This window comes from Saccopteryx bilineata, chromosome 2 (genome assembly GCF_036850765.1).
Source record: "Saccopteryx bilineata isolate mSacBil1 chromosome 2, mSacBil1_pri_phased_curated, whole genome shotgun sequence".
NCBI lineage: Eukaryota > Metazoa > Chordata > Mammalia > Chiroptera > Emballonuridae > Saccopteryx > Saccopteryx bilineata.
In genome coordinates, this window is record NC_089491.1 from 334,510,331 (window position 1) to 334,537,728 (window position 27,398).

Sequence of the window (27,398 nt, forward strand, 5' to 3'; positions counted from 1 at the left end):
CCTGCTCTGATCCCAGACCAGCCCTGGGGCTTTGTGCAAGACACTTCCATGTCTGGGGTCTCGGTTCCTCATCTGCAAAGCAAGGGGGCTTTGGTGATCTCTTTCTGGCTTGTTATTTTCTCAATGATTCTCAAAAATAGGTTTCAATGGGGGTGATGCATATGTTCATGATTGTGGTGATAGTTTCATGTGTATACATGCTTCAAAGTTTATCAAGTTGTCTATTTTATTTTATTTTTAAAATTTTATTGAATTTTGAGAGATTGAGAGAGAGAACATTGATTTGTTCTCCCACTTATTGATGCATTCATTGGTTGATTCTGGTGTGTGCCCTGACTGGGTATCAAATCCGCAACCTTGGCATATTGGGACGATGCTCTAATCAACTGAGCTACCTGGCCAAGTCTCAAATAGCATAGTTCAAATATATGCAGCTTATCTTATGTCATGTGTCAGCTATCTAAACAGATTTTTATCCAGCTTCTAGAATGAGGAGGAAAATACACACACAGAAAATGGTGAGGGTGTAGAAAGCTGAAGCTCTATTTGATGAGGATCTGTTTATATTGTCAGGAACAACATTGACAGAGACGAAAGTATTTTCTGGAGTCGCCCCTGCAGCCTCCCACTAAGGCTGTGCTTTCTTCTCCTCTGACATCTTCTGTTTTTTTTAAGATTATTATTTTCATCCATTCCAAGCAGTGTTCTTTTGCTTCACCTCAGGCATGATCCTGGAGTCCTCTCTCTTCTTTGGACTAACCCTAGGCTCAGAAGCGAAGGGTCCAAGCTTATCACTGCAGCTTTAGGATCATCCCCACTGTCCTTTGAAGGAAGAAAAGAAACCTATCAAGGACCTAACACTTCTAGTGAATTCAATTCATTGGGTGGTACTGCCCAGTAAAAAAAAATTCCTCTTTGAATTTTTGGAACTTCCCATAAGGTGACAATCTGATGAGGAAATGCCGAGAGCCTGCCATGGAGGTGGCTATCTGCCCACCAGTAAACACCTTTTCCCCGACCTCTCCTCTACCCAGCCAGGCACCAGTCACTCAGCATGGACTTGTGATTCTTCCATGGAAGAGTCATCTCGTAACAGCCCATCTTGTGCACTCCCTCTCTACCACCTAGTCCAGATGCATCATTTTAAGTGATTTCTGGGTTTCTCTAGAAAGCTCCTTACTTGGCTGTCTTCTTAGAGTATCTCTGCCGGGCAACCTATCCAGCAAGACTGACTCATCATCAGTCTCAGTACTGCCTTCATCATCACTTACCTGCTCAGAAACCTTCTGAGGCTGCCCACTTCCCCTTCTCATCAGGTACCAACTCCCCTGCTTGGACAGTAAGGCCCTTGCCGCCTAGCCCCACCTTCTCATATTTTACCTTTCCCACCCCTATCCAAGGTCAAGTCTGCCCAAGTGGAGCACGCTGCCTCCTCCTTAACCCAACCGTGTGCCATCTGTTTTCCCAGCTCTCTTTCTCATGTTTCCCTACCACCAGAAGTCCAGGTTCTCTTGGGCCAATCCTACCCATCCTAAGACTCAGTCCAAACCCCATCTTTTCCAAGAAGCTTGTACTGATTCTCCAAGCACACTCACTTCAGTTTATATGACTGCTCTTGAGAGGTGCTGGGGGCATGAGGATGAATTATGACCTCAGCCTCTTAGTTTCTGTTTTCTTCGGTCACCCAAGAGACTAAAAAACCAAGTTAATCCCGGAGTTTCTTAAACTAGAAACACCAGATATATGCTTTCCCCCTTCAAGTCGGTACTTGAGAATTCTAAACCAGGGATTTAAAGTGTGCGCAAATGAAGAATTGACTCACAGAAGACAAATGAAAATTTCCTTGTGTCTGTTGGTGGCTGATTCTTGCTAGGCTGAATATAATAATGTGTGTTGAATGACTAAAACACAATAAAGTATGATTCCTAAGAGTAACTTGGTGTATTTTCTTTTTTTTTGCACCGAAGGACAAATTCAGATTAATGTAAATCTATGTTTACAGACAAGAAAAATATCACCTTCGGAGTGTTCTCCCTCCTGGGAGCATGCCCGCTCCTTTCCTGCACCCCCCCTCCCACCGCGTTACCTTTGCCTCTCTCTCTCTCCTGAGCTCCAGCGGCCCTTCTTTTGCCTCTGTAACTTGTTTCCTGAGCCCATTTCTTCTACAGCTCACTTCTACCTCTGTGACTTTCTAAATATATATTTTTCTTTTGATTGATTGATTTTAGACAGAGAGGAAGGGGGAGAGAGAGAGAAACACCTACTTGTTGGTTGTTATTCACGCATTAATTGGTTGATTCCTGTCTGTGCCTTGACTGGAGCTCAACCCTGCAATCTTGGCGTATTGGGACGGTGCTCTAACCCACTGAGCTGCTCAGCCAGGGCCCTCTGTGACTTTCTAAATAAACTTTCACTTATAAGAAAAAGATCAACTTTGTTTAAAAAAAAGTTTTCGTTTAAAAATCAGAATCTATGATATAATTTTTGTTTAAGGAAAAAGCTCTAGCACACAGAGTTTGAAAAGATGTGCACTGAATGGTTTTCTTGGGGTGGAGAAATTGGTGATTAAATAAAACACTTTCATTTTAGCTAAACTTTCTATTACAAGCAATTTCATTGTCATATTCAGAAAGACATTTCATTTTGAGAAAAAGCACAGAAACAAAGATATCAATTTGGTACAAATACAGATGGATCACTTTAGAGACAGTTCAAAATTGAATATTAAAAGGCCTTCTGTTTTGCTTTAATATAGAATGAGAACTGGACAGGGCCACATCTACAGGGAGATTCTGCAGATGTGGGCTCCGTGATTGCAGTGTTTAAGGGTAAACATTATAAAAACAAATAAATGAGCAAACTAATGAAATGTGATAGACAGGATGCCCAAGTAATTACTATAAAATACTGTGTCCTTTTTTTTCTTCTTTTTTCAGAGACCCAGAAAGGACTTTAACCACTTGGTCTATTAAGCTGGTTTCTATCACTAGGTAGAGTTAGTGGTGCTTTATGTTCTAAATCATAAATACATGATTTGTCCTTGGTATGCTCTTTTCCATTGAAGTTTGTTATCTTATTGTAGAAATGGAAAAATGTACGAATTGGTGATATCACACCGGTGGGTGTCTATAGCCTTGAGAATTTGACCTGCAGGTGGGAATTTTTCCATGTGGGAATTCACCTGGGTTCTAGACTGCTGACAGTTTAGCCTCAGTCACGGTTCCTATAAATAACTCAGGAGTGACTCTGATCCTCGACTCTAGGAAGACCCTTGATCATGAGGGTGATTCTGTTTCTCAGTGCCCTTTTGGGGCATATCTATTGTCGAGAAACATTTGTGGGGTAAGTTACGTTTTCTTAAAATACTTTAAAAAATGTTTATTTTATTGATTTTAGAGAGAAGAAAAGAGAGAGAGAAAGAGAAAGGAACGTCATTCTGTTTTTGTACGTACCCTGACTGGGGATTGAACCAGCAACCTCTGTGTTTCGGGACAATGCCCTAACCAACTGAGCTATCTGGCCAGGGAGGGTTATGCTTTCTGATACCTATTTAAGTTTTCTTTACTTGATTCAAAGAGTCTTTCACTGGATTGTGGCAGAACCTTAGGTATAAGTGTTCAGCATTTTCAAGAGAGTTCTCTTAGATTTGGAGAGGAGAGAGTGGAAGTAGTAGAAATCTGTGATCAGAGAGAGAGAGAGAGATAAAGAGAGAGAGAGATGAATGACATTTAAAGAAAAAAGAAAACTGAGCCCCTATACCCTAATTCTCTCTGTTCTTACTCATTTCCCCCTCTGCTGCTCAGGATGTAGGGGGTGACAGACATGAGTGAAAACAAAGCTGTTTAGACACTTACTCAGGGCCATTCCTGTAAGTGTTGGGTTATTCTCCCTGCCTTCCTGGGCTTCATCCTCCAAGTCAGCCCTAGTCCTCCACATTTTCAGATCTAGTGCCCAGGCGGTAGAGCCGCATCAAGGGGGACACCAGGGCGGCAGACTTCAGGCCAAGTCCAGCTCTCATGGCTCTGTAAGATTCACCTTTGCTCCAAAATACTTTGGTTCCAAGATCTTATAAAGAGTTTTAGGCAGCATTTCTTTTTTTTTTTCTTCTTTAAAATTTTCCATTGATTTGAGAGAGAGAGAGAAAGGATGAGAGAGAAAGAGAGAGAGAAGCATCAACTTGCTGTTTCACTTAGTTGTTCCATTTAGTTGTGTATTTATTGATTGCTTTTCATATGTGCCCTGACTGGGGATCGAACCTGTCACCTCTTGTGCACCAGGTTGATGCTCTATCCACTGTGCAACCTGGCCAGAACTAGGCAATGTTTCTTGAAGAGTGTGCCAGGGAACTAACAAAGTGGTCAAATAAATTTAGCCCCCCAAAGTGGGTGGTCAAATAAACTGGGGAGTCAGAGGGTTAAATAAACTATAGGATTTCTAGGTTCTTTTAGTAAATTAGTGTGCACTGTAAGTCTATGAAAGGGGACCTAGGGTGCTGCATCTACCCAATCAATTTTTTTTTTTTTTTTTACAGAGACAGAGAAAGAGAGAGTCAGAGAGAGGGATAGATAGGGACAGACAGACAGGAACGGAGAGAGATAAGAAGCATCAATCATTACTTTTTTGTTGCAACACCTTAGTTGGTCATTGATCTTTTTCTCATATGTGCCTTGACCGTGGGCCTTCAGCAGACTGAGTAACCCCTTGCTCGAGCCAGTGACCTTGGGCTCAAGCTGGTGAGCTTTGCTCAAACCAGATGAGCTTGCGCTCAAGCTGGTGACCTTGGGGTCTCGAACCCAGGTCCTCCACATCCCAGTCCGATGCTCTATCCACTGGTCAGGCTGTACCCAATCAATATTTTTGATCACCAAGCTCCTCCTCAGTTTTTTTTGTTTTTTTTTTTTTTTACATGCTGAGCAACTCAAATGGCTACTAGTCCTCAGCACACACACCAGGAAATATTAGCCTAATGTATTACTTTTTCCATTGCCTTTCTGCCAAAGGAGGATTCCTGGGAGTCTATACATTAATCAAAACAACTGAGATTCAAATGGAAGTATTTTCAGACCATCTGTGGCAGGTGGATACGTGAAGGCAGGATCTCATTCTATCACATATATTCTGCTCGGGTTCATTGGAAATTGCATGGTGCTTGGTTTTGGAAGATCTGAATTCTTTTCCCTGTGTATGGCTTTTTGTACCGATCCCTTCCCTGCTGTCCAAATGGACAGAAGAGTGACACAGGAAGTCAGCCTACTTGGAGAGAGGGATAGAGGAGAAATATTTGTCACAAAGGAAGGGTTATAAAAATACAGCTCTATCTACTACCCAACTTTTTACTAAGGTTATCTGTTTGCTTGTTTTACAACTTCTTTTTCCTACCTAGTTGTCCTTGATATCCTTTATTCCCTATTATGTGTATATGTGTGTGTGGAGAGAAATAGGCGCACCATGATTTTTCCGGGTCCCATCTGTCCCTAGCCATACCCCAGGTTTGGGCTACATAAACGGCATTTGGAGATGGAACTCCGATACATTTAACAACACCAAAAAGAAAAACCCCCCAAAACAACCCACTCTAGGTCTACTCAGATGTGAATTCAATTCCTCTTACAAGCACCAAACTAATTATTACACTTTTTTTTACTTATTTCTGAAAAACAGGAACAGACAAGTTTTAAAAGCCAATTCTTTATGAGCAGCAGGTGTTATTTGAGTATAATCATTAGCTAAAGGAAAGGTAACTTTAATGTCAAGCTTCCTGCTAGATGCAGGTACACCTCTTAATTATTACTTAGATAACATACCCTTGGGGGAAGTAAAGCCATTCCATCAACTGCTTGTTCTGGGGATTGGGTCAGTATACTATTTATTAGTTTCTTGATTGCCAAAGAGATTATTGACTGCTGCATTAACCTCCTGGCATGTGGCGCTAACAGGAGCAGAAAGCAACAGGAAACAGTGTCCAGGTTTTGCTTTTAAAACCATGTCTGTGGTTAATACTCTTTAGAGATCAAGTTCTTGAGATCGTACCAAAGAATGAAGAACAAATAGAAAATCTGGTGGAACTGGAGGCTGAAGAACATCTCCAGGTATCTGTCCTAGAGGAGGTTTCTGTTTCCCAGTCTGAGTACTCCACAGTTAGACATGATGATTGAAATCTCTTATTTTGGACTGTATCTCATCTTCTCTGATGGTGTGTGGGATGCTCACTCAGGAAGTTGGGATGCAGAAAACCTGGGCTCTTGTCCCAACTGTGTGACATTGGGCAAGTCACCTGAGATTTCCTGTGTCTCATTTTCCCATTCAGTATAATGAGAATGAATAAACTGTTCTTGTATCTCACAAGTTTATTGTAAGAATGGAAAGAGAGCTTGAAGTTACTCTGAAAAAATTTTGAACACCTTTAACGCATTATTTCCCTCCTAAAATAATTTATAGTATTAACATTTTGTCATAAAATGAATTCGATCACTTGAATGTCAACTGTTAAAAAAAAATGCCATGGTTTTAAATCATCTGTTCCTTCTACCCTTTTTAATATCTAACAGCGAGAGTGGGGGTTGCAACACATAAGCTGATGCTTGGCTATTTAAAAACCCTTCACATGGTATAGTGATTCCACAATGATTCTAGTCTTGTGGGCTCAAGATAAAATAGATATGAATTGATTTCTTGAAATCTATCAGTGATGAGCTGTTCGTTTCCCTGGAGTGATGCACACATTGCCTTGGCCTTTTATCCCTTTCAGCTTGATTTCTGGAAATTGCCCACCATCCCAGGGGAGACAGCCCATGTCCGAGTTCCCTTTGGCAGCGTCCAGGCAGTCAAAGTTTTCTTGGAGTCCCAGGACATTGCTTATTCAATCATGATTGAAGATGTTCAGGTAATTACTCCACAGACCATCCTTCCAGAGGCTTGCTGGTCCACTTGGACCGAAGGACCGTCCTCTTTTATCTTTGGGTATTCTCTGCCAGGGAAGGAGCCTGTGGGTGCCAGTAGGGCCCCCCTGTGGTCTGACCCACTCCTGCAGAGTGGGTAGGGAGCTAGTCTACCTCTCTCTTTTGCATTTGGCACCAATGGGATACGGTAATAAAAAATTTAAGGGAAAGGGGAAAAGAGAGTCTCTGGCATTAAATATAAAAGGCAAACTGATAGTCGTTAGTCAAAGTAGGTAAAAGTAAGATGTTATTCATCTAGATTTTAATTGGAGGTTTTCTTAGGCACTGTGTCCAATGGTGGGACATAGATGTATTGGCCACCATAATGACAAGTACCTTCTGAACGAAAGATGAAGCAGTCAACCCTATAGATTATAACAGAATTTATTATGGAATAATTTACTTCTGGGAAGATTGGGCCAGAGCAGACAGGCAGATGATCTGGCAGTGTTGTGCAAATTATTCCCTGCTACGAGACCTCTGTTACTTTACTCTGTGCATGTGCGTGTGCACTTTTTTAATAGTATCACTTAGGTACAAATGGTTGATAAGACACAGGGACAAAGAATGCAGTATCTCCAGGGGCCATAACTCCTGGTGGTCTTGTGCTAGACCAGTGATTTTCAACTGGTGTGCCACAAGAATTTTTAAAACATGTAATACCTGACTGTTTAGTAGTCAGGGGACTGATTTCTTTTCCTTTAGATTGTCAAATAAAAAAAATGACAACAGTCAACACAACAATAGCTGTCCAGTGTGAATGAATCACAATATCTATTTTTTTTCAGATTAGCAAATAATATATTTTTTGGTGTGCCATTGAATTTTAGTAATTAGTTTATATGTGTCATGAGATTTAAAAAAAAACAGGTTGAAAATCACAGAAATAGATGATTATTTATAATCAATACTATTACAATTACCAGTTTGATATTCATCTCGGTTGTCATGCCATTCTGCATGTTACTAACAAAAATATTCATGGCTACCTTTTAAGGAACACAAGTAATAATGAACTAGAAAGTTTGCTGTGCTTGCTGAGGATTGTGAAGTTGGTCAAAGGTCACCATGTGAAACTTAAAAAATAAAATGCAACCCCAGACACAGAGAAGGCATCGGTTTTATTCACATTTGTATCTATATACCCTGGGTCCCCGAGAGGTAGGATAAGCCATAGGCAACCATGGGACTGTCATCCTATATTTTCAGCATCTGGCTGTCCTGAAACCCCAATAGTGCCCCATCACCTTTCGGGGTGCTACCAGAATAAGGGAAAGGCATGACCCCAAAGCCTATAGGACAGGAAAATGAATGCTTTGGCTTGAGGACTTGCGTGTCACCATTTCCTTCACAATTATAGATGCAAATGCATTGCTCTAAACCAGGGGTAGTCAACCTTTTTATACTTTCCACCCACTTTTGTATCTCTGTTAGTAGTAAAATTTTCTAACCGCCCACCGGTTCCACAGTAATGGTGATTTATAAAGTAGAGAAGTAACTTTACTTTATAAAATTTATAAAACAGAGTAACAGCAAGTTAAAGCATATAATAATAATTACTTACCAAGTACTTTATGTCGGATTTTTGCTAAGTTTGGCAGAATAAACTTTATAAAACAACTTACTATAGTTAAATGTAAATCTATCTTTTTATTTATATTTTGGTTGCTCCACTACATCCCACCATGAAAGCTGGAATGCCCACTAGTGGGCGGTAGGGACTAGGTTGACTACCACTGCTCTAAACTAAGCATAGGTATGATTGGTTTGTTTTAGGTGTTGTTGGATGAAGAAAACGAGGAAATGTTATTTAATCAGAGAAGAGAACGGAACGGTAACTTCAACTTTGGGGCTTATCATACCTTGGAAGAGGTAGGTGTTTCAAAATGAACATCTGAGAAATGGGCCATTCTTTGAGATGACAAAGCTTATACTTTCTTTTGGTGATTTAATGGAAACGATTCTCATATTTCCTAACTTCTCCAAGTTTCCCTAGGATTTCCCAGCCAGTATTAAATGCCGTGTCTTAAGGGAGGATACAAATAGCTTACCACGCTCATGCTCTCTGCTCAAGGACCCCTTGCTGATTTCCGGCCTGTGCTGCCTACAAAGCCATTTGAGAGTGTGGTTCTTGGCTGCCATTGATGATAGAATCAGCAGACACCTTGACACCTCTGACTTCAGCCAAGGGCAGGGTCTCCCAACTGCCCAAAGTTCCTATATCTCCCCCTAGCAGAATCTCTGCTGTCTTTCCTGAGTTTTGCTGGAGTAAAACTTCCTCCACCTGAGTCACACACTGACACCAGGGCACTTGGGCAGTGGCAGCACTTTGCTTGGCCCCACAGGGGCCTATTTGCACTAACTGATTTGGGGGTGAGGAATGGAGGAAAGGAAATAAGGAAATGGGGACTGGGGGCTTATGGGGAGAGGTGAGGAATTAGGGAAGAGCCAGAGGGGAGGTATCTGGTAGATTACTGATTCCCAAATCAGGAATTATAAAATGCAAAGAACTCTGAAAACAAAGCCCCCCCCCTTAATTTATTTGGTGGCAAAACCCGATCTAAATTCATTTGGGGGCAAAATTGGACCTGAACTGACTTGCTACTCATTTGCGTCACTGCCAGAAATATCAATGTATTTGAATAGGGAGCAATACCACATGTAGAATACACAGTACAGGCTTCCTACTTTCCTAAAATCTCTCCCCACACCCTCAAAACAACAACAAAAATCCCAACAACAACAAAAAAAACCCCAAAACCAAAAACCCTTAATTTGAAAAATGTGTATGGCCCTGCCAGTTTCAGATTAGGGACCATAGATCAATCCCTAATCCCCAGGAGAAAAGGGAGCCTGCCGTGTCCCCTTCTTTGCAGGCCTCACAAACTGGTGTCTGTCCTACCGAGAGCAAATGCCAGCAACAGCTGGAAGAGCTGTGTCCATGCTGTTCGTTCTCCAGACACGCCCAGACGTGTCTCCATCCCAGCAATGGACACAGCTTGGGTGCCCCAGTTGCACAGAATTTCAATCAACTTCGCAAATAGGAGGGGATGAATCTGTTGACAAGCGCATCTGCAGCAGGCACCCTGCTGCCCCGGCCTGAACTGGCCCTGCTGCGTTTTGTGATGCCCCCTCCCCCCTTGCCTCTAAACCCACCTATATTTTTTATTTTATTTTTTGGTGCCGCTACCATCCGTGTTCCTCTGCTAGGGAAGGCAAGAGTCTTTTTAACTGCGTAAGTTCCACTCCCAAGCTGGGCCACAGGCAAACCAGAAAAATGGCCATTTTGTTTTAAGCACCAAACTGCCAAGAACCGTCTCGGCAGCCGCAAAATGGCTTCCCCGGTCCCAGCCCCTGCTGAAGCTGAGGGACTCGTCTCTCAGCTCGGACGCGAGGGTCCCAATCCGGCGGCATCCCCCGCCCTGCCCTCGCCACTCTGTCCTGCGGGTGTGGAAATGCAGGAGAGTGCAAATTCGCTAACGGACGGATCTGATTATTTCTTTGCAAATGTCTATGTGTTCATTTTAAAACATTTCAGATTTCCCAAGAAATGGATAACCTCGTGGCTGAGCACCCTGGACTAGTGAGCAAAGTGCACATTGGCTATTCTTTCGAAAAACGGCCCATGAACGTGCTCAAGGTACACAGGTGCAGCGGTGGCTTTTCCTCCCCAAGCTTCTAGAAGCCCGCTGCTCTCAGGCGGGGGCTGTCACTGCCGGCTCTGCCTGCAGCAGAGCTGTTCCTCCCCCCCACCCCTCATCCCCTTCCAACCGGTCCTTGCTGGTTTTGAGTATCCACCTCCTCACTCCCCCCCCACCCCCCTTCTTTTTCTTTTTTTCCCCTTTCCTGCGCAAACCGACGCAGGTCTGCAGGACTGAATTAATGCTCTCGTCGTGATCGATTCACACGCAGGGACCCGGAGACTAACGCGCGGATAGGAACAGAGGGAGGGGGCGGTGGTGCGGCACAGGGGTAGGGCAAATAAGTGAGATATTCTGTCATTAATCAAGCCAGTAGTTCTGTGCCTTGTTTCCCCCCCCCCCTTTTCTTTCCTCTTTTTTTTTTCTCTTTTAAATCAAAAGAAAAAAAAGAAAGCGCCTAAGCTAGAGCCGCATTTAATAAAAGAAAGAGTTCCTGGTTTTTTGTTTGTTTGTTTTGTTTTTAAATAAAGCAGTTCCCGCAGCCTGTGAAAGGGTGACTGACAGGTAACTAAATTGCCAAGGCAAATGCCCAGAAAGTAGGCATTTATTTTTTAGGTATTCCCACCTGTAACCTCTCACAGATTTAGTGTGGAAATTTCAAGTTTTTTTCACCTTGCTTTGAAAAGAGTGAAAATTATTTCCCCAGATTTCCTAGAAAGAGTTTGTTAAGGAAAAAAAAAAAGGAATGTCACAACTCCCTGCTAAATTTGGAAACGTTATGGCTGAGCACCAACGGACTCGGGACAGATGGATTGCACCAGAATGTTTTTCTCAAAGCAGGCCGGAGAGGAGTGGTTTGCCAGCTTTATTGACCCTGGGCTAGAATACATTGGCTAATACTCCCTTCTTTTTTAAAATTTCCTCTTTCCTGTTTCTCCCGAAGCTGGGTCAGGAAACCGCAGCAACCCCCCACCTCCCAATCCCGCCCCCTTGGGTTTTCTGGCTTTCTCTTCTCCGGGTGGTTTGTAGTTGAGAATGTTTTCTGTTTTTGAAACTTCCCTGCTTTTTGCATTTGAACTCTTTGGAGGAAAAAGCACGTAACACTTTGAACGAAAACTTTCAAAATCCGTGAAACGTAATTTTTAGCGAGATTTGCATTTCTCATTTACCTTATCTGTTATGTTTAGAGTGCTGCGCAGAGATAGAAGTTGATGGTGCAAAAATAATCTTTTCCTCCCCATTTACTGATCCAGTTGGCAAAGCCACTGCTCCAAATAAAACTGAGTCACTTACATCATAAAATTTAAACTCTGGAAAGCACCCCTAGAGCGTACCATCCTGTTTTTATGAAGGACTCAAAAGGTTATCACGACCATTTTTATTACAAAAATAACACAATCATTGCATAAAATTGGAAAATAGGGAAACAGACCAAAAACAAAAAACAAAAAAGAAAAAAAAAATACATCCCATATTCCTAATTTCACAATTGTGGAATGATGGCTATTACCATGTTGCTGCATATAATTCTATTTCTTTTTTCTCTCCCTCTTCCTTTTTATCATGTTTGTGTGTACATTTACATGCATACACATAAACTAGCTGTTTTAAAAAATAAAAATGGCATCATACTATTCTGTAACCTGTTTTTTAAAAAATATTTACAATATACAATGAACATATTTTTATGTCATTACATTATCTGCATTGATTTTTTACAAACACGAAAAATGAAAAAGGCTATGCTTTTGTTAGCCCGCACTTAACCCTTACTTTAAAGAAAGGGGACCAAAAAAAATCACGTTAAGCGAGAAGAGTTAATTGATGCATCACTGTCTACCCTTTCTCCTTCTCTCTCAATCACATCAAGTATAGAAAGAGCGGCAGGCAAAGCCCTGGGTAAAAAGAGAGGGGATTGGGAGGCCCCCCGCATCGGCGGAGCAAGTCGCATTTCCACACTTCTTTTGCAGTTCAGTACCGGAGGAAACAAGCCCGCCATCTGGCTGGACGCCGGGATCCATGCTCGAGAGTGGGTTACACAAGCTACTGCATTGTGGACAGCAAATAAGGTCATTTTGCCTAAAATCCCTCAATTATTTTGTCCTTCTGGGATCAGACTCCACCTAAGCACACAGCAGTCCCTGTGGTCCCGACGGCTGATGCTCTCAGCCCAATCGCTTCTTCTTGCCTCACGGGCAGGAAACAGACCAATTCAACCTTTTTTTGGTATTGCACCGTGGCACTCTCCCGCGGGCAAAGCACTGAGTGCCTGTTAAAAGATACCGTGAGCTTGAAGAGATTGAGAGGGTAGCAAAGAAGGACCCCCCGGGAGTCAGATTTCAGCATAAGAACAGACAAGAGAAAAATTGCTTTGCTGCCTTGAATCCCCGGGCTGAGGCTCGATGTGCTCGAAATCTATAAAATGTGAAAGAGGCTCAGATGGAAAATATAAACAGGTGCTAGAAGAGTTTACTCTGACCTATACAGTTCCAAAGTGGAATTGGTTAAAGGTTTTTTTGGTTGTTCTGAAAAGTTTCCAAATCAGATTTTGAAGTCAGAGTGTAGCCGTATCTTTCTTCCACATGTTCAGTGGAATTAAAGTCAGGACACCAGGCTGGGTGTGACCTCGTCTGGTATTTCTTAAGTAATTCAAAAATGACACGCTATAAATCAGAATGTTAATTCATGAGCAAAGGAAATCAATCCGCATCAGATCATTCAAGCATGTGCAACCACTTGCATACTGACTGATACATTTTTCCCTTCAATTAAAATGTGGTTACCTTTAGGGTATTATGAAATGGATATTTAACAGTTGAATAATAATGCTTTAGGATGGCTGAGCACAGGAAATGAGTAAATTTTAATCCAGCAGAAACTTCAACTCTACTGCAATTGATTGCAAGCAGAAATTTAATTCCCCAAGTGGAATTTAACCGGTTCTCTGTCTCTTTAGAAAAGTCTCTGCATATTTAAGTTATATGATGTTGGTCATGAGTTCTTTGGAAAACTACACTGTGTGGTGATTAAGAAAAACTGCAAAAATGTCTTTGGTTCATAGATCCCTATAAGACACATACACGGCTGCCTGCCATTGCAAACTGCCTCACCAGAATTAATAGGAAGGAATCTACTTTTGAGAGAAAATGGATCAGTAATATCTGATTTTCATTTAGTATAAGTAAATAATTCTGACCAGAAATAAAAGTATAGACACTGGCATATGAAATACATTAGCACTGCAGGAAATTGGATGAAGTCCTGGAAGACTTTCATTGACCAGCGGTGATATCTAGTTCATGTTTGGGAAAAAAACACATTGCCTTAATATCATATCCTGTATTCCCTGGTGAAAGAGAAGTATGAGCTTGACATATAAGTTGTTGTCTCTGCTCAGATTGCCTCTGATTATGGAAATGATCCATCCATCACTTCTATTTTGGACACAATGGATATCTTCTTGCTGCCGGTCACAAACCCCGATGGATATGTGTTCTCTCAAACCAAAGTAAGCCTGGACTTTTTCTCTTCTTTAAACAAGAATCTAAGGGGGATGTGTAGGAACTTTGAAAACCAAATAAAAGTTATCTTTCTCTCTTCGATCTGCCCTAAACAGAATGCCTAATTGCTCAGTAATATCCGTGAACTGAGGCACGCAGTGGAATTTATAATCACTTTTTATTCCAGCCCACAACAACTTTATATATTGTCTCTGTCAGAGCCTTATTTCAGCTGTTAGTCTGGGCTATTAGAGTTCAGTGTTCACTGTGAGTCACCTAGGAGATTTGTTCCAATTATCTCTGTGTTTTTGTGGAAGGATTGATAGAAGAGAGGAGGCGGATATTACCTGCTGACAATTAGATTTGTGGTAGGATTTAGGTGGGCAGTACAATACATCTAACATTTTACTTAAAATTTGTAGAAGAAATCCTCTGGGGTATTACTAAAAGGAGTTATGTAGTTCTTTTTTTCCTTTAAAAATCTCATTACAAAACACCATTGTGGCAACTGTGACCCCACGTATGTTCAAAATGAGTGAGAGCTTCAAGTTTATTTTTGGAGCGTCTGACTAGGAGAGTGTCAGTTTCTCAGCATCTGATCAAAAGGAAATTGTACAAATACTAGTACTCATCTTATGAGGCACCCTATGAATAAAGGTTCCACACGTAAGTTTGGGAAATATCTCCTACTGTGTCCCTTGCTTGGAATTTCATAGCAAATATCGAGCATTAAAAAGAAAAAGAAAAAAAAAAAAAACCTCTAGAAGTTTTAAAGTAAATCAGCCAGTTTAGCTCTCTATTTTCCCCAAGTATTCTGTCAGGGAACTCTTGCTCTCACCCCGTTTTGTTGTTGTTGTTAACGTTTAATATTTATTGCAATGTTAAAAAATTTAATAGAACTGTGTTCTATGGAACACGGTTTGGCAGGTGTTAATTTGAGGGGTTGGGGGGATATCTACTTCTATGTGAGACAGCCTAATAGGTCCGATTCAATCTCTGTATGAGGATTATTGCACAGCACTGTGGACAGGGAAATTCGTGCAGTTCCAAATGCAGTTCCAAAGGGGTCTTGGGGGAGGGATGGAGTGAAATTAACAGAATTCCAAGGAGACCTGATCAGTCTGGATAACCGTCTCCCCCCCCCCCCCTCTTTTGATTGGATTTTAAAGAATCGTATGTGGCGGAAGACCCGGTCCCAAGTGCCTGGGAGCCGCTGTGTTGGTGTGGATCCTAACCGGAACTGGGACGCAGGTTTTGGAGGTGAGCACAAGGACCCACTTGCAGGGATGGTCACACCTTGTCTAGCTGTTTTGCATGGTTCTGCAGGGCTGTCAGCCTGCTAAACCCATTCAGGATTCAAGCCATTTAAAAACCTATTTGAAAAACACTTAACTAAATTTCCTTCACAGGCGCGCAGCGCTGTCACAGAGCTCTGAGCAGCATCTAATATATTTTGTCTCACATATCGGTTTCCCCACAAACTGTGGCTGCGCTCGGCTTCTGAGCTCTCGGAGCCGAGACATTGTGCAATGACAGGAGGCGTCCAGAAGCATAGAACCGACCACTAGAGGGGGTGAGGATCTATTCGGAGGAGAAGCATTACATCATCTATGGATGCTTCGAGAAAGAAAACTAAAGTACAAATAGGATCAAGCAATTGATTTTCAAAATAGATTCGAAAGAGAAAATATTAGCCTACTGCCCTGACTTTATTGACTTGGCAGCTCTAATTTGTCCGAGTTCAGTGGCAGCCTGGTTGGGGCGTTCCTTTATGGTTTCAGGCATCAGTTAAAACTCCTCACATTTCTCTAATCACAGAATGGAAATTAGTTTCGTTTTTCCTTATTAGTTAGGATAACAGTGAGGTGAGAAACTGCCTTGCTGTAGTTTTCTTAACACCTTAGCCCGGTGTCTGGAACATAGAAGCAATCACTAAATATTTGTAAGGCAAAAAAATTAACGAGATTCGTTGAACCAAGAAAGAGCACACTGGGGAATTGTAACAGGATACGGATGAGTGGCAATTTCTTCATCAATTTTACAATAGGTTTTTTTTTGTTTTGTTTTTAGTGTAGGAAGAAAAGCCTCAGATCCAAAATAATGTTCTTATAAAATAACCCTAAAATAAAAGTGAATGGCTATATTTCTCCTTTGTCCATATCACTTAGAAACCCTGGGGGAACAGTCCCAGCCCCTACCTATCCCGTCAGGGTTTCTCTAGCATTCATAGCCCTGGCCAGGCCACAGCAGACCCACTTCAGTGATCAGGAGTAACTCTAGTTGCTGAGAAAATCAAGGCCAAAGATGTCCTTGTTGTCAAATCTAGTTGTATTTTCCTCACTGTGAAAAGGGTGTCAGAATTTCCTCGTATTTTGTGTCTTTGTGACTTAGAAGTACAGATACACAAACTCTTTGACTCTTGGACTCTAAGAATTGGAAGAGATCCCAGAAAATGAACTTGCTCAACTCCCACCCAATGCAGGAATTCCATCTATAATATTAAATCTAGCTTTTCTTCCAACAACTCCCACAGAGAGGAGATGATCTAATTCGATAGCTCTTTCTGCCATCGAGAAGAACCATATTTTAAAGAAAGGAGATATGTCTAGAATCACTTCAGTTAGGCTTCCTCATGGTGACATTCTGGCTCTGATTTCCAGGAGAGGAACTTTAGTGATGCATGGTAACTGCCTCCATACAGTGTCTCCTTAAAGCTTACCGTTCTCTTTGGGATTCTTCTGTATCCCATCAGGACCTGGAGCCAGCAAAAGCCCTTGCTCTGATTCATACCACGGACCCAGTGCCAACTCTGAAGTTGAAGTGAAATCCATAGTGGACTTCATCAAGAGTCACGGAAAAGTCAAGGCCTTCATTACCCTCCACAGCTACTCCCAGCTGCTGATGTTCCCCTATGGGTATAAATGCACCAAGTTAGATAACTTTGATGAGCTGGTGAGTTTTTGAAACTTCATTTCAGGTCAGCCACAAATATCCATTGTGTGGACATGTAAATTTCAGCCATAAAGTTAGGTACTGAGATGGGAGGGCACTAGTGATAGGTTATAAAGATGAATGTGACATAATACGTCCAGCCACTGAGAAGATTGTGATGTGGACTTTCCTAACTTGTGTCTTTGGGAAATAGAATTCATGAAATTATTGCCTTAATCTAGATGAGAGGACCCCGGTTTGTACATAAGCTCCCAGGATGTGTTTTCTGTTGCTAAGGAAATAACCATTTGGATTTAGACCTGAGGTTCTTGGATCTAGAGGCAGATGCTCTACGCTGTCTTCTAGCCCCTTGCCTGATACGTTCCGGTGCCTTCAGCTCTGTGACTTGCCATCATGGTGCACTGATATATATTGGATGTAAAACTCTCACTTCCCTAACTTGATATCATTCATCATCTTTCCTGTTGGAGGAATAATTAAACTGGTCGCAGTCTTAAGTCAGATGGTGACATTTCAGGGGGCTGCTTACAAATGAGGAAGAATTATCTCCAGCTGAAGAGAATGTGCAAATATTTCCAATTTGGCTTTTAGCCTTGATTTTTTGAAACCCATATGCTAGAGATAAGCCCTGAGATGCGACCTTTTGGTAGATTTACTTTCAAATGGATTATTGTCAACAGCTTCTGGCAGAAATTGAATAGATTATTTCAATTCAGGTGCATCTCTAAACTCATCAATTGGATTTTAGCACTCTAGGGCAGTTTTCAGGGTTTTGATGGTGTGTAGTATCACTCAAAGTTGAATTGGGGGAAAAGGGATGTTAGGGTTGAAAAGAACCTAAAAGGTACTTTCAGTAGATCTAGATCACCTTAAATTATCCAAATGTCTGCTGGATTCTATGATTGGATGGCTTCCTGGCTTCAAGGAGCCTGTTCCATGTTAGGGCATATTTGATGGTTTGCATTCTTCCTTATAGAGAACCACCTCCTTACGGTTTTCACCTACCAGCCCTGATTTACTATCTGGCTCCATAGAGCAAGTTTATTTCTCTTTGAGAGCCAAACTTTTTAATTACTTGAGAAGTAACCTGCTTCTTGTAGGTTTTTCCTTATCTCTATTAAATACCCCCAGTTCTTTGGAGTGCTCATAATAAGGTCCCAAGTTTCCATACTATTCAGGTTGCTGTTTTCCAAACCTGCTTTGGTTTGTCTGTGTTTTTCAAAAGTAGCTCCCAGAAGTGAATGTAAAACTTGTGTTGTGGGTTAAGCAGCACAGCAGAGCGTGACCATATCGGCCCCCATCCACACTGAACACTTCTGCTTATGCAGTTGAGGGTCAGTTAATTGGCAGTAGCACCGTACTGTTGACTCATGTTGGGCTTATTGACAACTGAAACCCCCGGGCTCTCTGAGGATTCTGCAGAGCCAGGTTTCTCTCCATCTGGTAATTGTACAGTTGTTTTCCTGGACCCAAGTTTAGGGCCTTACATTTATCCCTAGCAAGGATAGTAAAGCCTCAATTACTCAAAATTGGAATCCTCAAATGATGGAAAATATTTTGCTGAGCTCTACTTCTTGGAAAAAGAGACAATCATAGGGAAATAAGCCAATGTAAGGAGCTAGCAAAAAAAAAATTAACTTTCTGGGTGTGTCCTGGGGTCAGTACACATTCCATTCAGCCCCTTACTCCCACTGTACTTCCACCCATAGCCCTGAACAAAAAGAGCTGGTGGTGAAGTAATGATCCTGGTTATTATTAGTGCAAACACCTGGTGATCAAATAAATAATGAGGGTCTTCATATTGTATTTTATTCAAAAATTACTATTTATTGATTTTAGAGAGAGGAAGGGAGAGAGGGAGAGATAAAGAAACATCAATTTGTTGTTCCTCTTATTTATACATTCATTGGTCGATTCTTATATATGTGCTCTGACCCGAGATTGAACTCACAACCTTGGCATATTGGAATGACGCTCTGAACAACTAAGCTACCTGGCCAGGACTTTATGTTGTATTTTAAAAGCTGATGAAAGTGAGCTGTGCTTACTTTTCAGTGAAAATGGTTGAAATGAAAAGGATGTTATGCTTAATCCTTAGTTATAGAGTCCAGTTAACTAGACTGTTTCATTCTACTTTCTGCTATTGGGCATCTATTCTTCCCAGAGATAAATGTTATTCATTCACCTTTTCTTGGTTCTCTAACTCTAGACTGATGTGGCTCAAAAGGCTGTCCAGTCTTTGAAGGGTCTGTACGGCACCAAGTACAAAGTAGGACCTATCTGCTCAGTCATCTGTAAGTATCTAATGTGTTTTTACAAATGATCCACTAAGATAACAAGCACCATGTGATTTTGGGCCAAAGCCTATAAACGCCCTGGTGTGAAATGGATATGCCTCCATGCCTGAAACCCAGCCTTGTCCAGCTGCCCTCAGCTCCATGACATATTTACTATGTGATATCTAGAACAAAGAACTTACTAAATATTGGAGTTGTGTGCTCTCTGCTCTGCTTGTCCTGATCCCCCCCCCCCCTTTTGTGTGTGTGTGTGTCAGAGACAGAGAGTCAGAGAGAGGGACAGATAGTTGTTCATTGATTGCTTTCTTCTATGTGCCTTGACTGGGGGGCTGCAGCAGAGCGAGTGACCCCTTGCTCGAGCAGCAACCTTGGGCTCAAGCTGGTGAGCCTTGCTCAAACCAGATGAGCCTGTGCTCAAGCTGGCGACTATAGGGCGTTGAACCTGAGTCTTTCACATCCCAGTCCGACGCTCTATCCACTGCACCACTGCCTGGTCAGGCTTGTCCTGATCCTTATAGCTCACTTTCTTCATGTGGATTCTCTGCCTGAAAATCAGCCTTTATCAAGACCTGGTCCCAAGTCATCACTTTTAATAATTCCAGCTTTCTTGGCCAGACTTCCTGACTCTCCCCTCTCCCACAGTGGATTGGGATAAAACAAGAAACAACTGTACTGCTATGGGAAATCCCAATGCACCTCTGTGCAGATTCAGAGCCCCCCAAAGGTATCCCCCAGTTCCTTATGGACACAGCCAGAAACTCGGAACCCTTTGGTTGAATGCCCAGAAGTTCCCTAGAGCTCCCATGTCTGTGATCCTTTGGAAACAAATGCCTCTTACAAGCACTCACTCTGTTCAGCACACTTTTATCACGCATCTACTAAGTGCTAATCTTTAAGCCAAGTACTGGAAACATACTGATCCCACAGACAACTTACTGTGTAATATGAGAGATGAAGGAGTCCATGACTTTAAGTATGATATGTGCCGTAAGAGGCTATAAATGCTAAAAAGTATTAGAAAGTTAAGAGGACTTGACAGTGGCCAAGTCGGGAAGAGCTTCCTATAAGAAGAGGGCAGGGTTTTGAAGGCTGATGGCTGATAGCTAGAGAAAGGGGAAAGGAATGGGATGTTCTGGTTCCTTCACAGCTCATGCAAAGGCACTGAAGGCTAAAACCTTTATGATGAACTCTGTGAAATACAAGGAGGTTTGGGGCTGCTGGAGTGGAAGTGGTGAGAAGGGGAGTGGGGAAGTTTAGGGTTTTTGTGTATCATGTTAAGGAGTTGAGATTGGAAGCCCCTGGAGAGTTTTCAGTGGGCAGTGAGCGCATTGAGGCATGGTGTTTTTGTTTAGATAAAACACGTGAGCTTCAGTGTGGAGGATGAAATAATAACAGACCAGAAGCAGGAACATACCACACAAAGAGTGAAAAGAGTTCAGAGAAGAGATGGTGGCCCAACTAGAGCAGGAGGGAGGGAAGGGAGACATTTAGGACCTAAAACCAAAGGATTCTGCCATTTATCGGGGGTGGAGAGTGTCTCACGGAAGGACATTGAATGATGCCATTACCTGTGGGAGACAGCCCGGAAGGTGAAACAGAGGTGGGCTGGAAAGATAATGACTTCAGCTCTGGAAGTACCAAGGTTGTTTTCAAGTGGGGATGTCCGGTAGGCTTTGAACTCCATGGCCCTGAGATTTTGCAGAGAGAGAGAGATTTTGGAGTGGTTGACATAGTGAGGGTGGTTGGTTCAGGAGAGCAAGACCATTTCCTGTGTTGCAGAAACAGGGAAGGAGTAATTGTTGGAAAGGAGGCAGTGTTTAACAATGACAAAGGCCACAGGAAGGCCAAATATTACATGGACAGAATATTTACCATTGGATTTTCATTGCTAGTGTTAGAAAACAAAATTCAACTGAGTAAATTTGAAGATCTAATTGACTTTTTAAAACTGATTCATGAATTAGGCAGCATTTCACCTAACCATTAAAAGGGCACTCTGGGGTTTGTACAAAATGGAAAGGTTTCGTAGGCGGAAAGAAGGTGGGATCAAGAAGATAGGTGTGGATTATTTTAGGCAAGGACATCTCTCTGTAGGGGAGGGCAGGGGGTCTTTACAGGCAGATTAACGCACTAGTGTGGGTCAGGAGATTCCAAACTGATTTGTTTAGAATGCCACCCCTGGGAGAGGTGGAAACTGCAATTAGATTAGGTGTTAAATCTAGGTTTGGTATCATGGGCTTTTAGTACAGAGATGCCATTTTGGGCCTGTGGTTTTCTCTTTTTAACACTAGTGTAGAGGGGGAAGAATTCTTCCTCTATCCTCAACCGTCTTTTAGCACGTTTAGTAAATAGACATGAGACAGATTAAGAGAGAATGACCAAAGTTAATAACACACATGTTTAGGAACCCCACATACATGAGAGAGGTTGGAGACCCCGCAGAAAGGGAAAATGAGGTATACACACACGCGCACACACACACACATACACACACACAAAAGGAAGGTCATTGTGTATACACACACACACACAAAAGGAAGGTCATTGTGTATACACACACACACACACACACACACACACACAGAAGGTCATTGTAGATGTTCAATAAGTAGAAGCTGGCCCTGCCCTATAGATAGGTCAGAAAGAGAAAAAGGTTTATCTCTAATAATTTTTTTTTTTGTATTTTTCTGAAGCTGGAAATGAGGAGGCAGTCAGACAGACTCCTGCATGTGCCCGACCGGGATCCACCCGGCATGCCCACCAGGGGGCGATGCTCTGCCCATCTGGGGCATCGCTCTGCCGCGACCAGAGCCACTCTAGCACCTGGGGCAGAGGCCAAGGAGCCATCCCCAGCGCCCGGGCCATCTTTTGCTCCAATGGAGCCTTGGCTGTGGGAGGGGAAGAGAGAGACAGAAAGGAAGGAGAGGGGGAGGGGTGGAGAAGCAGATGGGCGCCTCTCCTGTGTGCCCTGGCCGGGAATCGAACCTGGGACTTCCGCACGCTGGGCCGACGCTCTACCACTGAGCAAACCGGCCAGGGCCTATCTCTAATAATTTTTAATTATGGGTAAGGCCCCTCATTCAAATTCTTCTAGGTAGTTCATTGGGGGAGGGCAGAGGCTTCTCTTGAGCCCACAGGGTCCTGGTTGCCTTTAACTCAGAACAATCTGCATACCACACAGGCACATCTTGGGGTAACTCGTTCTGAACCCCTGCACTAGCTTAGTGGTGACCTTTAGCAAAGCAGTTTCAGAAGAGTGGCGAGAGAAGCTGGAGGAGTACAGCGATAGGGAAGAGGTGAGACTGGGGAGGAGACTCTTCTCTAGAGGAACCTGGATGAGCAGGGAGGGAGAGATAAAAATCAAGGACTCTTTTTTTTTTTTTTTTTTTTTTTAGATAGACTTGTTTACTAACTGTGGGGGAGGATTAAGAGAAGGAGAGGTGAGAGAGAGAGGAGAGGAAGCAATGACCAATGTAATCCTGTTTCAGAGTGGGGGAAAGGAGAGCAAGAACGGGACAAGCAGACTTGGGCAGATTGGGGTTGAACAAGAAAGAGTCTACAGACATGCTGGGGGCAAAGATGGTTACATCCATAGGAGGGTGGCATCAGGGATCAGAGAGAATGCATGGTTTCCTTTTTTTTTTCTTTTTCTTTCTTTCTTTTTTTTTTTTTTTTCAGAGATAGAGATAGAGTCAGAGAGAGGGAAAGATAGGGACAGACAGACAGGAACGGAGAGAGAAGCATCAATCATTAGTTTTTCGTGGCGACACCTTAGTTGTTCATTGATTGCTTTCTCATATGTGCCTTGACCGTGGGCCTTCAGCAGACCAAGTAACCCCTTGCTCGAGCCAGCGACCTTGGGTCCAAGCTGGTGAGCTTTTTTTGCTCAAGCCAGATGAGCCCGCTCAAGCTGGCAACCTCGGGGTCTTGAACCTGGGTCCTTCGCATCCCAGTCTGACGTTCTATTCACTGTACCACCGCCTGGTCAGGCTGCATGGTTTTCTTTTTTTTTTTTTTTTTTTTTTAAACATTTCATGTGCTTTTATTTATTTATTTTTATTTTTATTTATTTATTCATTTTAGTGAATAGAGACAGAGAGAGAGATAGTGACAGAGAGAGAAGGGGGGAGGAGCAGGAAGCATCAACTCCCATATGTGCCTTGACCAGGCAAGCCCAGGGTTCTGAACCGGCGACCTCAGTGTTCCAAGTCGATGCCTGATCCACAGCACCACCCAGGTCAGGCCTGCATGGTTTTCTTAATGGGAGTCATTAAAAACCCCCAAAATTCAACCCAGTAACTTTAAAAATCTAATTGGCTTTATTAAGAGATTCATGAATCGGGCAGCATCCCATTGAGCAACTACAAGGGCACTCTGGGATTGTACAAGATGGAAGGTTTTCATAGGCAGAAAGAGGTGGGACGAAGAAGTTAGGTATGGATGGTTTCAGACAAGGACACCTTCTTTCAGAGGAAGATAGAGTCTTCACAGACTGATTACCTCACTAGTGTGGATCAAGAAATTCCAAACCAATTTGTTTAAAATACCAGTCCTGGTAGAGGCTGAAACTGAAATTAGATCAGGTATTAAATCTAGGTTTGGTATCGACTTTTAGCACAAGTGATGCCATTTTGGGCATATGGTTTTCTCTTTCACAGTGTCTTGGAGAACAGAAGAGCAATAGTTTACACATCTTATCTAGAACTATCTAGAACACTTAATGAAAATCCAGAAACTACTGATCTGGTAATATTTCAGATCAGGGAAGTTCTTTTTTCCCAGAATAGAAAATTTTTTCCCCTTCCCTTCCTTTCCCTTCCCTTCCCTTCCCTTCCCTTCCCTTCCCTTCCCTTCCCTTCCCTTCCCTTCCCTTCCCTTCCCTTCCCTTCCTTTCCCTTCCCTTCCTTTCCCTTCCCTTCCTTTCCCTTCCCTCCCCTTCTCTTTTCCTTCCTTCCTTCCTACCTTTGGTAGAGAGAGAGGCTGGGAGAGAGAGACAAGAACATTGAGCTGCTTCTGTATGTGTCTGACTGGGGAATCGAACTGGCAGCCTCCATGCTCTGGGATGACACTCCAACCAACCGAGCTATCCAGCCAGGGCTTAATTTTTTTACTGATTGATTTTTAGAGAGACAGAGAAGGAGAGAGAGAGGGTAGGAGGAAGGGAAGCATTCATTTGTTCTTCCACTCAGTTGAGCATTCATTGGTTGCTTCCTGTATGTGCACTGACCAGGGATTGAACCTGCAACCTTGTTTCTGGACAGTGCTCTTAACTAATTGTGCTAGCTGGCCAGGGCCTCTTTCTTCTTCTTCTTCTTCTTTTTTTTTTTTTTTTAATGATGATGCATTAAAAAATTTTCTTAAAAAAATCTAATAAAGCAACATTTTTATTTTCAGTTTCAATTTCAGTAATGATTTTGTCAATGAAGACAAATATACTTATCTAGTTTGTTGATATAGGAACATCCAAACCTGTAGAGAACCTTTACAATAATTTATCTGAGCCAAACAGAAGATACACCTGGAAACAATATCTCAACAGACTGAGAAACATGCTTCGGAGAATAATACTTTGCAGCTTCTTTTATGCATTTGAGATTAAGGAGGGAAGTAAGGAAGATCACGGGAGAAAGCAAGTGAAAAGGGATAACGGGATAGTTAAAATTATGGGCTCTCTTGAGGGTGGTCACGCTTTAGAAGGAAGCGTCTGAAAGGGGACATTTCAAAGTTGTGTTAACCTCGATGCACAGGAACAATGGACATGGCTTGCTTAAGGCAAAGATAAGCTTTTTACAGGCCTGTGACATGCCTCTCTGCCGTGACCTGCCCAGTTAGGAATTTATGATGAGATCACGCTGTGAGGTTACTTTCCGTAGAACCCCGTTTTCATCCACAAGTTGTAATCAATGTCATTGTTCTATTTTGTTAATGTTAGTTCCTGTATAATTTTACATTTTTCTACCTTAGGTATTTGTTCTTCTGTGATAGTGCTCTATCTCAGTTATTGGGCCTTTAGATTGTTTCAACATTTTGCTAAACAATGCTACTGTGAACATGTTGATATCAACTCCTTTTTCTTTTCGATCTTTTCGGAACAGATTTCCAAGTCAAATGGAGGGAATGGCTTTGGGGCTCTTCTTACATGTTTTTAGGCTATTCTCTGGGAAGACTTATCTGCTCACAGTTGCCCAGACTTTTTAAACTATTTTCCATGTGGGAATGTCCTCCCCTTTGGCAGGGGAACCACCAGGGAGGAGGGCCTTGTGAGTGAGGACAGTAGGGAGAAAGGCCACCATAGCCACTTAAGGCTGAGGAACTCATGCTTTCTCTGGTTGGCAGCTTCTGAGTGGAGTCTGGGGTTCAGAACGTCAGCAGAACAGCATCATCTGCCCCCGAGACCCTCAAACAGGGCCTCAAGCCATTTAATAATCTGTGAAATAAGTAGCCTTGTTATTCCTATTTGATGGATGAAGCATTTGGGCCTCAGTGAGATAAGTATGTGCCTGTGGTCATCCAGCTAATGTTTTACAGAATCAAGGTTCTGAAGCTAGCATCCTGTCCACTATGGACTTCTTGGTGAGACTCCCTGTGTCACGTAGCCACAGCAAAGGCATGCTGATCATTTTGGTACCTAGGAAGGTCCAATTCAAGTCAGAAACCATTTGGTTCGTGTTATTTACCAGGTGCTACCATAGCTGCTGTGAGTGAAGACAGACAGTGGTCATAGGCGTTGAGTGTTCATTCACAATATTAACCACGAGCCCTGCTCCTCCCTGGTACAACCTCCCTGGTCTTTCCCTTTGCCCAGCCCCGTTCTTAGGGACTAGGTGCCTCAAATGTCTCCTTCTTTGACTCTACCTGCCCTCTCTGGGTGGGGCCTCACAGCTGATCCATTACTCAGCTCTTCTGAGTCATGACAGCCCCAAGTCTTTGTAGACTAATGCCACCTTCCTTCATCATCTGTCTTGCCAGCAGCCACACATTATACAGGTGCACATTGAGCGAACCCATCATGCACCACAGGTACTGGGCACATTATTTGATACCGGAACAAGCCTGTTCCTTCCTTATGCTGAAAGTCCCCTGAAGGCAGGGACCAAGTTTTTTTCCTTCTATTTGTAATCCCTCCTCTCCCTCTAGAGGAAACAATGCCTATACCTAGTGCTCCTCTAAAAAACAAAGCGGGGTGGCCTCCCTTAGTTATAGAAGATGCCAATTAGGAGAGCAGGCAGGATTCCAAATGGGTGAGGGAAGCCAGCCAGAGGCTCCTGAGAACACCAAGGAAAGCTAAGTATCATGTCCATTTACATAACACCTTGTGCTTTTCGAATGTCTTGCATTTTTTTCAAAAGCATAACCTCTTACTAAGCTATCTCTGCTCTCAAGGTCCATGCAGATGGGCCTATCTTATCTTTTTAATAACGGTGGAACGTAATATAGAGGTTATCTAGCTGTAAGGGGCCAGTGGGGATGGCAGAACCTGACTTCTCATTTGCGTTTCAGACCAAGCCAGCGGAGGAAGCATTGACTGGGCCTATGACTTCGGCATTAAATACTCATTTGCCTTTGAACTGAGAGACACGGGTCGATATGGCTTCCTCCTGCCTGCCAACCAGATCCTGCCCACGGCCCAGGAGACCTGGCTGGGCTTGAAGACCATCATGGAGCATGTGCGGGACCATCCCTATTAGGGCTCTGGGGGAAATAAACACCTTTAAAAGCTCTCTAGTTTAAAGCAAAGTTGGGGAGTGATTATTCCTTTTTCTAACCCTGATTTAGGAGGATTATTTCTTCAATTTATGTTACCCTAAAGTACCGCAAACCACTGAGCCATCACCCTCCATCTTTCTGTTTAAATCCGTTCTTAGCAATGTGCTTCCAACATCTTTTCACTGTTAAAAGAAATGGAGTTAAAATATACATATCATATAATCTACCATTTTAACCATTTTTAAATGTACAGTTTAATGGCATTTTTTTTTTTTTTTTAGAGAGAGAGAGAGAAAGGGAGGGACAGACAGGAAGGGAGAGAGATGAGAAGCATCAACTCATAGTTGCGGCACCTTAGTTGTT

The 27,398-nt window shown here is 42.6% G+C and overlaps 1 protein-coding gene and 1 long non-coding RNA gene across 2 annotated transcripts; one reads left to right on the top strand and one right to left on the bottom strand.

Moving 5' to 3' along the window:
- Nucleotides 1-522: 522 nt before the first annotated feature.
- LOC136323422 (uncharacterized) lies at nt 523-1,355 on the bottom strand. Its single transcript, XR_010728967.1, has 2 exons — nt 1,272-1,355; nt 523-822 (listed from the first exon to the last, which is right to left on the bottom strand). It is a non-coding gene; the product is annotated as an uncharacterized lncRNA (long non-coding RNA).
- A 1,830-nt stretch (nt 1,356-3,185) lies between these two features.
- Nucleotides 3,186-27,065, top strand: CPA2 (carboxypeptidase A2). The gene is made up of 11 exons (XM_066262307.1): nt 3,186-3,342; nt 6,008-6,089; nt 6,749-6,883; nt 8,715-8,810; nt 10,477-10,578; nt 12,550-12,648; nt 13,977-14,087; nt 15,249-15,339; nt 16,832-17,031; nt 19,241-19,325; nt 26,829-27,065. Exons 1-11 carry the CDS (start codon nt 3,278-3,280, stop codon nt 27,014-27,016), a joined length of 1,254 nt encoding a protein of 417 aa, XP_066118404.1. The 5' UTR covers nt 3,186-3,277; the 3' UTR covers nt 27,017-27,065.
- Nucleotides 27,066-27,398: the final 333 nt, after the last annotated feature.